Below are 12,141 nucleotides of genomic sequence, written 5' to 3' on the forward strand. Positions count from 1 at the left end.
GAGAAGCCAAGTGTGACGGAGGTCATCTTGCACCTGTTCACCCCCCTCGGGGATCGAACGTGCGACCTCGTCAACTACAACGGTTCGGCAATGGGAGACACAGTACGATACCGCTGGGCCAAGAGACTAGTCTCTCGGCCCAACGGCACGAGACTGTATGAAGCTATCGGAGGGAGGTTTACCAGCGTTCCACGCCAACTCTGTGCTAGTTAGCCTCCGTTACACAAGCTTTTGCAGATTGGGGAGGCGGGGAAACTGCGTGGCGTGAGAGACACTGAGGAGAGACGTCCGCCGCAAAGAGAGAGCCACGCTAGAGAACTGGCCGCTGCGGAGAGATGGCAGCTGCAGGAGGTTGCCACACCTGTAACCGGATGGGCAGGCGGGAGATGGGAAGATGCACGATCCTAAGGATCCGGGCCCGTGCAACCTGGCGGTGATCTGGAAGAAGCGTGATGGCATTCTGCCGACTGACGGCCCGCGAACAGAGCTGCAGGCAGTTTGCAACGTTGGAGAGAACTGGGTGGGATGCGCACCCTGGAGAAGAGAAACGGGTGGAACGCGCACCCTGGAGAAGAAGTGTCTACTACACGCCTAGCCCATGGCCTTCCAATAGGGAATTCGTACCTCCCTGCTGTGAAAGTCTCTCTCCCTCTCTCTCTCTCTCTCTCTCTCTCTCTCTCTCTCTCTCAGGTGTGCAGTGCCGAATCAATGAGTGTCACAGAAGTCCCCCACTATCTGTGTGTTTACAATACTGTAGCCATTTTTAGTAATGCTGCTGCTGTCATATAGCCACCCCAAACACTTGCTGGTCACCGTTGGACTGTCAGAGTTTGACTGTGAAACCTCACTCCGGGCCCTGGATGGGTGTTGTGGATGGCTGCGATGATGGACTTCACGTGAGGGGTTAAGGTGGGGTGGGAGGTTGGGCTGATCTTGGGATTCTTACCCGTCATGGGGCTATTTTAATCAAGACTGTTAATGAATAGGACTTTATAATACATCTCTTTGTCCTGGTCTGTTTGGTGGTGTTCAGTTCGTTCCTCAGGGTAGCGTTGGTTAAGAGGGGGTGCCACTTGTAACCGCGCACCTCCCACCTGTGACATTAAGATCAGAGGGTTGCAGGTTCAAATGTCCCAGCCTTACCTCTCCCTACATCACTCCATGGCGGTAGTGCGCCTAAGCAAGGCACCTAACCCCCATACTGACAGCAAGATAACTCGAAAACTAATCAACTGATTTGGACAAACTTTGTGGAGCTGTTAGTAATGACCCAAGGAACAAGTGATTAAATTCTGGTGGTGATCTGGATCACGAACCGGAACCAGGACTTTTCAAAAGATTCTTCACCATCTAGACGCCCCTTAGAGACCAGAAATTGAATTGCGGGTACAGCGCAATAACAAGGCAAAAAGACCTAGGGTGTAACATGGTCAAATGTATCAAGCAGCTTCCTTGGCGGAGGTCTGCGCTCTCTGAGTGCTTCTAGTTATTTCTAGCTTTGAACTGAATATTAATATTTCAGGGCAAAAAAATATTATTCGTGGTGCAGCGTTTTTCCACACCGGGGTCCGGACCCCATTCGTCTGGAATTCAAATGGGGTCACCTGAACACCACCCCTTTCTGTCCCTCATAGTTGAGGTGCAACTACTGCATCTTAACTGCTGGTGGTTGACTACTGGCCTCGCGAGCCATCCTACGTACTTCCGCCAAAGGATTGGCTCCACTACTAGTATTATGGGATGGTCAGGACCAGGCTAGTTGACTACGGGTGCATCCCAATATGTGTCCTTGCCTCCTCCACTTGCGCTTGTCTCCTCGTCCCACCTCCTGGCCCCTCCTCCGTGGAGAAAACGATAAAGTTTCCCAGCTGTCAGCCTCGCCACAACAACTTTTGAGGGACTGTTTTTCATTCACCATCCCAATTGCAAATGAGAAAAAGACTTTACAATTGAGCTTTTGCAAGATATTGAAATATAATGCTGTTGTCAGTGATGTCATCATGACGAGAAGCAAGTGGAGGAGGCAAGTGGAGGAGGCAAGGTCACATATTGGGATGCACCCTACATCATTTGCCTGACTATATATTCCGGGAAATGTGCAGTCTGGTGAAGGAGGTACAATATCTTGTGGAAACTCTACGCTCCAAACACTCCCTGGTTTCTGTATGATAGTCACCAATCCCACTTGTATTAACAATTTATAGGCCTAATAAGCAATGCTATGATATTGGAAATAATTTCCATAATCTCAGGCCGTGAGCTATATGAAATACAATAACCAAACTAATAATTATAATACATCTGAAGCTACGCTATTATTATGTCGTTATGTAGGTGTACAAAATGAATTGTTTTGCAGTCAGATCCTGTCCTCTGACCTGAACAGTGACGCATTCGACACAGACGCAACATCCTTTTCCGTTTCTCTTAAACGAGTGCGCGCAGCGCGTTTTAGGCCATCTTGTCCGACCGCCACTTGCGCATCGAAGGAACAAATTCAATCCTCACCACGTTGTAAAACAACCGATGCTATCGTTTACAGGGAAGAACACGTCTTTCCTCCCATTCGTTTACGTAAACGCTACAATATGTTTGTTTTAATGTAATCAAATGGCGTCCGAGTCGTAAATTTTCGATTGTGTAAGCTTCCAAGCTTGCTAGCTACCCTGCTAATTTCCCGAATATTGCCTTTTGACGGAGAAAGCTATAGCTACAGCTATGGCTAACAACGCAATTGCCGGGAATCAGCAACAACAACAGGCCGTGAATAAACCCGCCTCAGGGAAACATGGGAATAATTTACCGCTCTGGGGCAACGAGAAAACGATGAACTTGAACCCTATGATTCTTACGAATGTACTTTCTTCGCCATATTTTAAGGTTCAGTTGTATGAGCTAAAGACATACCATGAGGTTGTGGACGAAATCTACTTCAAGGTAACGAATGAAAAATGGCAAACAGTAGTTGGCTAACGACGATTTTAGCTTGCAAATTGAAACTAGTCTACGCTCTAGTTTGGCGCTAATAGAACTTACTAATGCTAACATGTTGTATTTTAGTGTGTAAATTATCTTAATGTGTTTTTACTTATGTTTGGTTTTCCATTTAAGGAGACATTTCGGGTCAAATAGCACGGAACCAACCATGTTATACTTGACATAAGACTTGTTCTTAGTAGCTCGGCCTAGCACATATGTGCCGACTTGAAATGTTTGTAACAGTGTTAACTCTTTTGCCTTACAGTGTGATACATGCGACTCTTGTCTGAATATTTTGTGACTCGTTAAACAGTATAGTTTATCGATGGTGAAACATCAAGTTTTTGAAATGAACAATGGTTAGTAGGTTTATGTCGGAAGAAATTAGCGGCATGCTAACGTAACTATAACGTTTTGCCCGACATGCCATGTTGCTATGATGTGGACTGCGGCAACAGCTTCAGCTTGTCATTGACTTGGCTATCTTGCTCATCTTAACGAGCTCAATTAGCGTCGTCATATTGCTTTTATCCCTTTCCAGCCATAGAAGTATGCCACTTGAAATTAAATATATCCATATTCCCATGAAGCCAAGCAAAGACATTTTTCAGGGTAATGATTGCACGATTTCCTACATGTGTCAGAGCAGACAGGGACGCATATAAGCATCCCTTTCAAATATCACCGTACAGATGTTGCTACTTCTAGTCACCCAATCGAGCACTGAGGTAGGAAGGCTAATGTAACGTGGTCGAAATTTTAAATTGGAAGCATCACTAGGTCATAGTTCTGAAATACAAAGCCATTTCGGAGATCTTACGGGTCCATTTACATTACCAGGTTTGTTGCAGTTTCAGAGCGCACACAGGTGTCACCAAGGTGTGCTAGATAGAGAATAACCATGCTTTTCATAACAAAAATAATTGTCATTCTTGTAAAGATTTTGTGGGTGTATTTTGTGCTTTATTAATGAGTGGACAGTGACTGAGGGACAGGAAACAAGTGGGGAGAGAGCAAATGACCCAGGTTGGAATCGAACCCGGGTCGCTGGTGTAGTAACCTATTGCCCCACCGTTTGGTCACTGAAGGGCCAAGGCCAACAAAACAATTTTCATGCATGATGATACACCATTATGCTGCATAAATACCTAGTCTTGGCTGCTGTTGTCATAAAAGAAGAGTAACTCATGATGCGGCTACCTTTCTCCCAATACTGTATATTAAGAGCGACCCCATACACAAGATCTAATGAGGGGAGGCGGTTAAGAACTGAGCAGCAGGTCTTGAACGCTATTCTCACGTCCTGCAAAGAAATTCTGTTACAATTGTGTAGCACAGAAAGTGGCTGTCAAGGTTTAGCTTGACCTGTTAATGTTGACTTGTCATTTTTAAAAGTTATTTATTGGATTTTGTTTTTATTATGACCTACCAATGCTATCAATCTATCAAATGAGTTTAAGTTCTTGACAGCAATCACAGTGCATCTAAGTTTTTCATCATGATGACTTGTGATGTCTATGGCAGTTTCGCCACCTGTTGTGTTCACCGGGGCTCAGTATGGCATTGCTGGGTCATTTGACCCCGGCTGAAGTTAAGCTTCGACTTGCTACTGGTGACATCTAGCATGGAACTACAAAAGGATCTGCGAGTGGCTTTGGCCCATCGTTATTGCATTACATAACAATAGGCAGCCGGTTTTATCCGAAGCGACTTACATGATGATGCCTGATCTTAAACCATCACTGTGTCATCGGTTTCTGGCATTGACCTACAAAATGGATGTGTGTGGTGATGTGGCTTTGGCCTCTCATGATGCCTGATCTTAAACAATCACCATGTTATGTCTTGTGCAGGTCACACATGTGGAGCCCTGGGAGAAAGGCAGCAGAAAGACCGCAGGCCAAACTGGCATGTGCGGCGGGGTAAGTAGAAGTACGTGCCTCAGAACCCCTCATTCATCACCTCCGTGTGCATCTTTTAGCCAACGACAAAAAAAAAAATGGTAACCAAAATTTTGTAACTGTGTATGTAATTTTTGCATTGTCAGGTAGTAACGGATGGCAGCGTCCACCAGGCACACGTGTGAATTTTTGGTTTTCCAAATTGAAAATGTCTGTATTAAAACCAGGGTCACTGTAGATTTTTTTAATAGCTTAATGTAGCAATTTTATACAATGTGCGCTGTGCATCGACCAGCTTTTTTTTAAACTTTCTGTCAGCCCTGGGTTAGAATGCAGATACACGCTGTCCCAGTTAAATGCATGGCTTGTGTGTCAAGTTCTTAATACACACTGTCCTAGTTAAATACTTGCCTTGTGTATCGGGTTCTTGGGTGCAAGTCGGACGTACTTCTTCCCATCATTTCCTGTGACTTGGGGCCTCTTGTCTCGGTCCCGCCTCAGTGGGGAATAAAAAGTTAAATAAAAGTTTTCCTTCTGTCTACCTGTGCAGATTAATTTGAGAAGCTTTCTAACATATACCCATTGCTAATGAGAAAGTGACCATTGAATTGTGTTTTTGCGAGATATTGAATAAAATCTGTAATCATTAGTGACGTCGAGCCTCATGTTACAGGGCCAGATGCCTACAGGTAAGGTACGGGAGGTAGTGGTTTGACTTGCGTGGCATCTGTCTCGCAGTAGAGCTCTGATTCACTCCAAATAATTGTCTATTAGAATAAGATGCCCCTAACCACGCCTATACAATGCAAAGGAGTGTGATCAAGTTTCGTCTCCTAAACGGGTGTTGTCCCCTCCGTCGTCTTCCCTTTTTGAGGTGTTTTTTGATGGCTTGCATAAGATATGTGCTACCGCCATCTACAGCGCTAAGGGAACTCCATTTATTCTCAGCCTAAAGTCTCGGCCTCCTAACCAGCGCTCGCCTGACGACACAGGGATCCAGGAAAAAGCCGGGGCTTGATGTATCTTACTCTAATAGGAGGATCTTTGTGCACTCCTTCCTGTCCTGCAGGTCCGTGGCGTTGGCACTGGAGGCATCGTGTCCACGGCCTTCTGCCTGCTGTACAAGCTGTTCACACTGAAGCTGACCCGCAAGCAGGTGATGGGCCTGATAACACACACTGACTCGCCCTACATCAGGGCTCTTGGCTTCATGTACATAAGGTGTGCATCTGCTTAACTCGTACCCACTTACACTTTGAACACATGTCGTAAAGGCAGGGTGTGATGTTATGTAGTACATTTTGTAATTTAAAAATGATTCAGTGGTTCAGTGTGTAAGTATATCTGTTTTTTTGTCTTGCCACAGGTACACACAGCCTCCTAGTGACCTAGTCGACTGGTATGATGGTTTTCTGGATGATGAGGAGGTATGTGGACACGGGTAATGTTTTACAGATTTTTCTCTGTTTATTTTGGATGTAGCGCATGGGGATATAAATTCACTGTAGTGTATTGTATTGTGATGCACATAGCTGATATTCACCTTTGCATTCATTTGGCCTAATGAGTTTGTCGCAACTGGAATAGATAAAAGGCTGCACTGATCCAGGTTTATCAGGGTAAGTATATGTAGAATGTTACGTGTAATTTTAAAGGGCATGCCATGATTTTTTTTTGCTGAAATCATTGTCTCAATTGAGATGTATATAGGACTTGTTGCACGACAAGTAAATAAGTATACCTATATGTTTTGGTTAAAAAACAATATTTCCCCAATATTTTTACCATTAATACAATTATTTAATTTCTGCTACTTGCCCTGTATAAACACTTGAATGGCCTTTTCATTTGAGACAATGGGGCACATCAATTGAATTATAGAAAGGTGTGACTGTAAATTTTTATTTGTTAGAAAGGCATCGCTGCGGTCTGGTGATTGTTGAACAGTCTCGTTAGGAGAGCGGGACTGCCCTATTTAGCAGCTTTGCCAACCATACTGGAATCTTGTTTTCAAAAAAGTACAAACCGTATTTAATATTATGCTCCCTAATATGCATCAACACAAGTAATAACCAAATCCTTGTGATAGGATTTCTAACCTGTCCCATCTATCAACTTTTATTTTGTTTCTTTGGCTCGTGGTGCAACCAGGCCTACTCACAATTGCATTTTTTATATATATTTTTTCCCTATTATCATATTTTTTTAGTTTTTTAATAAATTAATTTATTTTTGTTTTCCTTTAATCCCATGAAACCCACACCCACCTGGCTAATTTCCAATGTTTTCTCCTTTAGATGGCCGTTGCGCAGCAGTTGAATTGGATATTGTATCTCAACACAGTCGGTTTGCGTGTGTGAGTGCAAAGTGGTTTCAGACTTGGTCTCCATGTTGCTGGTGGTGTACGCCTCACTTCCTCTTCTTAGATTGCTTGCACTGCAGGAGCCCCCACACTCTGACCAGCCTCCTTCCCCTCTCGCCCCCTCAAATCTCCTTTTCAACCACGGGCGTAATTTTAGCTGTGGATTTCGGGGACATGCCCATACCACTTTTGAGATAAACCTAGCTTGTCCCCACCACGTTTTCACAAACACAATGCAAAAGTAGCGCACCAGGACTATTAAGCCCTATTAATGCCCCTGCCACTTTCCAGGCCAAACCCCCACCTTGATTTTCAACTACAATTTTGTGGACCCGATTGGCTTAAAGGAGATGGAGGGGACATGTTAAGAATTCTTTTTTATGTGATTGGTTTCTCTTTCTTTGGGTGGGTTGATATTTTTTTTGTCTTTTTGAAAACCTGCAGTGTAAGCACATCTGAAAGAGGATTGAGTTTAGTTGAATTAAAAAAAAAATGTTAATTCAGCCTATGTTCTCAATCCCAATTTATCCAGCCATTATAAATGTTGCTTTTGTGTCCATATTAAGCTAGATGAAGACAGAGGTGAAGTGTCAGTACTTGGTCATCACAAATACTTATATCTCACAATAAATTCTGTTTTAGGACAAGCTTCATAACAAGGGCTTAGCCATTCAGTTTTGTATTGGTTTTTATTTTATGTGACCCAAATCACTGAAGGCTTTCCCTTGGCTTTCCCCTTGGCAGGAGCTGGACGTGAAGGCAGGCGGTGGTTGCGTCATGTCCATTGGCGAGATGCTGCGTTCTTTCCTGACCAAGCTGGAGTGGTTCTCCACACTCTTCCCGCGTATCCCCGTACCCGTACAGAAAATGATCGATCAGCAGATGAAGGCAAGGCCTCGAAAAGTTCCGGAGAAGGAGGAGAAGGAAGAGGAACCCGCACCAGAGCCTGCACACCAGGGCGAACGCAGACGGTGGGTGGCTTGAGACACAGTTGGGAAATGATGAGTTTAGGAGTCTGAGTGTGAGTGACTGATTGTGTATTGGTCATGAAACAAATTGGGATTTAGCACAAAATATGTACCTTATTAATCTGAGGTTGTATGATTAAAAATGACTTTTGATCTTGTATGGTACTACTTGTGTGGTACTTCTTGTACTTCTTTTTTATTTTACTTTATTTTATTGCATATGATAAGTACACCAAGTATTAGGCTTGTGCAATGCGATATAATGACGGCATGTATACTGTAATGCATGCGTTGATACTGCGATGTTGTAAGAGCTAGGCTTTTAAATGCATGTTAAGTAACATATCTGACATATGTCCTGCTTTCCTGTCTCTCCTTCAACAGGAGCCCACGAAGAACCCCCAGTCCCCGCCGCTCTCCCGACCGCTCTCGCTCCCGCAGCCACCACAGAGAACGTCGTGGTGCCAGCTTTGACCGCGAGCTGGAACGTGAGCGAGACCGCCAACGCAAGGAGCGCGAGGGCAAGGGCGAGGCAAGGGACCGGGGTGAGCGGGACAGAGGTGAGCGGGATCGCGACCGAGACCGTGACCGGGGGGAAAGGGGAGAATACGAGCGGAGCGCAGAGAAGCGGAGCAGACGAAGCACCAGCAGGGAGCATCGCAAGGAGAAGGAGCGAGAGCGGGAACGTGACGGAGAGAATGAGCGCAGCCGGCGGAAGGAGAGGGACCACCACCACGAGCGCGACAGGGACAGAGACAAGGACAAAGAGAGGGAGAGGGAGCGGTCGAAGGACAAGAGGGCCAAAGGTGGAGACGGGGAGGAGCGTAGGCATCGAGACGACCGCGAGGACAAACGCCACAGGGAGGAGAAGAAGAGCAAGCGCTCAAGTCGGAGCCGCAGCAAAGAGCGCAGGCACAAGTCCGAGCGCTCCAGCAAGAAGCGGTCGCGTAGCCACAGTCGCGGCCGGCATGAGCAGCCAGAGGACAGGGATCGGGATCGTGGCAGGAAGAAGGAGGGTAGCCAGAGTCGCGAGCGGGACCGAGAGCGTGCTCACAAACGCAGTCGCAGCCCAGAACGCGAGCGCAGCAGACGCAGCCAAAGCCCAGACCATCGCCATGACGGCTCTCCTTGATGACAGAACTCTCCGCTCCAACCACGCCCATCCTCCACCCTTCCACTCTTCCGACCAGACCACAGCTGATTACCCTAACCTTGCACCTCCCTCATCTCGCCACGATTCAGTTAGCTTTCGTCCCAGACGTCCTCTCAAAATCCTGTCCCTTTCCCGCCCAACGTCAATCATCCTGTCTCGTTCCTGGTGTCCAGAGATGGTAGTGTAAAGAGAGGGACAAATGAAGGCTACGTGTTGTAGCATGGGGCCTTGTTTTCCTGGTTCCCCCATTGCTCTGCCTCTGTAGATACATATCTGCACCCCCCCTAGTCTCCTCCCCTACACAAGAGCTATGACTGGCGAAAATAAACAGCTTCTCATTTTTTTCTTGTTTATTTCCCACCCTGTTTTTAATTGTTATGACGCTGTTTTGAGTCTTTCAAAATGCTTTGTACAGAAAGTTCTGAGCAACAGCAAATTTATACCATGCACTGAGCTGTTCTGATATTGTGTTGTTTGGTTCATTGCTCTGTTGCATTCTTTTTTCTAATAAAAAAAATACTTTTGTGAAAGGGGAAATTCTGTTTTCGTTGTTATTGTATTAATAGATGTTGATGTACAGGTCCTGGCCATATAATTAGAACATCATGAAAAAGTTTATATTCTGGGCTTCCATAATGCCCATGCAATGCCTCTGCCATTGACTTCAATATTAAACGCATCATGGCAGTGATTAAAAACAAAGACAGTCCTAACCAACTATTGAACATGACCTGTTATGTAGAAAGTACCAAATTTCAACTGAATTGATGTGACCCGAATTTCTTTTTTTTTTTTTCCTGAAGATAATGCTGATTTTATCACTATTCTAATAATGTGAATTCCTCAAGTCATTGTTTTTGGGAGTTGGATGGCCAAAATATGTAAATGAATGATTGGAATATTTCAAAATATACGCAATGTATCTACAAGCCGTGAAAGTTTAACATTAATGGAATTAGATCAACTTTTTCGTGATATTCTATATGGCCAGGACCTGTATTCCATGAGGCACAGGTAGACAGGCTGCACAGCTCTGGCTTATTTGTATGTGTTGAGTAGAAGGGTTTATTTAATATAGAATCATTCACATTTCAACATTAGTGGTTGATTTACAAACCTGGAGACATTACATGCTGTATTCAGTGTTACATTAAGAGAACCCTTCTGCAAAAAATATCAGCTGACAAACCCTGGTACGTGTGCCAGGTTAACAATATAAAACTTAGTAATTTTCTCATAAAATACACATGATGCTGAATATTAGAAATGTTCATAAGTCTGTTCATTTACAAGGGAATGATTCCATCTTCAATAAAAAAAAAAAATACATCAGGATATTCAGGTATTGCAAATAAAAGTTTAATTATCATAAATCATGAATCTGTATGATAATGGGAGAGGGGTGGAGCCCCCGTTCTGGATACATTTGTACATAATGGCAAAACCCTTTGTCACAAAATGACTGGGCCTTAAACAGTTTTCACCCGCAACCCTATTAGTAGGCTAAATGACCCTGACAAAGCAGTTTCGAGAGATATTTCAGGCTACACTGACCCTGCCCCAGAAAATAGTATGTTTTGGTACACTACAAGAGGTTGTTCTCCAGTGTGTGCCTTGATGGGAAACCTGGATCCATCCCATTTATAATCCAGTGCCACATTTTCCGAATGACCTTGTTCAGCAGTCCAGTTCAACCAGGTGGTTGCCCTAGATCAGTGGTTTTCAAAGTGAGTGCCGGGCGGGGAGCCTTGGCAGGAAAAACTAATTTAATAAATTGAATAACTTAGTATGCCAAAATAAACCCAAAATAAGCTAAACAATATTCCCTTTAGTTAATAACTATTATTATTACTGTATAATCTACTGCATCTCTGAATATTACTACTATTATCTTTATTTTATATATCCCTGTGCGGCACTGGACTCACTTCAGTGACTCCAGACTATGGTTATGAAAGGGGTGCAGGGATAAATAGTGGGGGGTCAGTCACCTGGTGGAAATGGACAGGCAAAAGTCAAGTCATTTGGAATATGTGGCACTGGATTGTATAAGGTATGTCTTTAGGTAACCCATCACTGGTTAAGAGCAAGGAGCAGTCGTGCGTGCGTGCAGTAGACGAGGATCCTAGATGCTGGCCCCAGTGGTGGCGCAGGTCGGCTCGGAGTAAACGCCGCTGCTGAAGGCGTTTACCACCGCCGACACACTGAAGCAGTAGGACGTGGCAGGCTTCAGGCCAGTGACGTCCGATTCCTTGCCGTAGACGGTTGCCACGTCGGACCACAGCGGGCGGGCGTTCAGCTGCTCTCTGACTCGCACCGTGTAGTATGACGCCCCTGGCACGGGCGTCCACTCCACCCGCACGGAGTCTGTGCCCACACGCGTGATGGTCAGCTCAGGGACCAGCAGCACACCTGCAGCCAGAGACGAGTGCACGCATTAAAGGAGTGTTTTTCAACAAGTTACCTGAAATTCAAATCGGGTCTAGGGTGTAAAGAAAAGGGATACTGATAAATATTCACTAATTATAACATAACTAGTAAATATTTGGACGGAAATGCCACATAGAAGTTTAGACTTAAATAAATATCCATAGGTTTAATAGCATACAAGTTAGTTTGTCATGTAATGTGTATGGGATCCCCAGAAATTTGGGGCGTCAAAATGTGGTCTTGAGCCAAAAAAGGTTGGGAACCATTGCATTAAAGGTGCACTGTGTAGGATGGGGACTCGAGTGGGTATTGCAACTATGCTGCTCATTGAAACTTATGCCTATTGCC

At 44.8% G+C, this 12,141-nt stretch overlaps 2 protein-coding genes across 2 annotated transcripts in view; one reads left to right on the forward strand and one right to left on the reverse strand.

Annotated features, from left to right (window-relative positions):
* Window positions 1–2,436: 2,436 nt before the first annotated feature.
* prpf38b (pre-mRNA processing factor 38B) lies at window positions 2,437–9,900 on the forward strand. Its single transcript, XM_063218582.1, has 6 exons — window positions 2,437–2,937; window positions 4,833–4,901; window positions 5,950–6,101; window positions 6,247–6,307; window positions 7,987–8,213; window positions 8,595–9,900. The coding sequence occupies exons 1-6, from the start codon at window positions 2,719–2,721 to the stop codon at window positions 9,340–9,342; spliced, it is 1,476 nt and encodes a 491-aa protein (XP_063074652.1). The 5' UTR covers window positions 2,437–2,718; the 3' UTR covers window positions 9,343–9,900.
* A 357-nt stretch (window positions 9,901–10,257) lies between these two features.
* Window positions 10,258–12,141, reverse strand: part of LOC134465972 (uncharacterized) — a gene marked incomplete at its 5' end in the record, with an annotated part of 62,547 nt that continues 60,663 nt past the window's right edge. Inside the window, one exon of the mRNA XM_063219870.1 lies at window positions 10,258–11,775. Within this exon, the coding sequence (XP_063075940.1) occupies window positions 11,489–11,775 (287 nt within the window). The remainder of the gene's footprint in view (window positions 11,776–12,141) is intronic.

The sequence above is a fragment of the Engraulis encrasicolus genome, chromosome 16 (assembly GCF_034702125.1).
Source record: "Engraulis encrasicolus isolate BLACKSEA-1 chromosome 16, IST_EnEncr_1.0, whole genome shotgun sequence".
Classification (NCBI taxonomy): domain Eukaryota; kingdom Metazoa; phylum Chordata; class Actinopteri; order Clupeiformes; family Engraulidae; genus Engraulis; species Engraulis encrasicolus.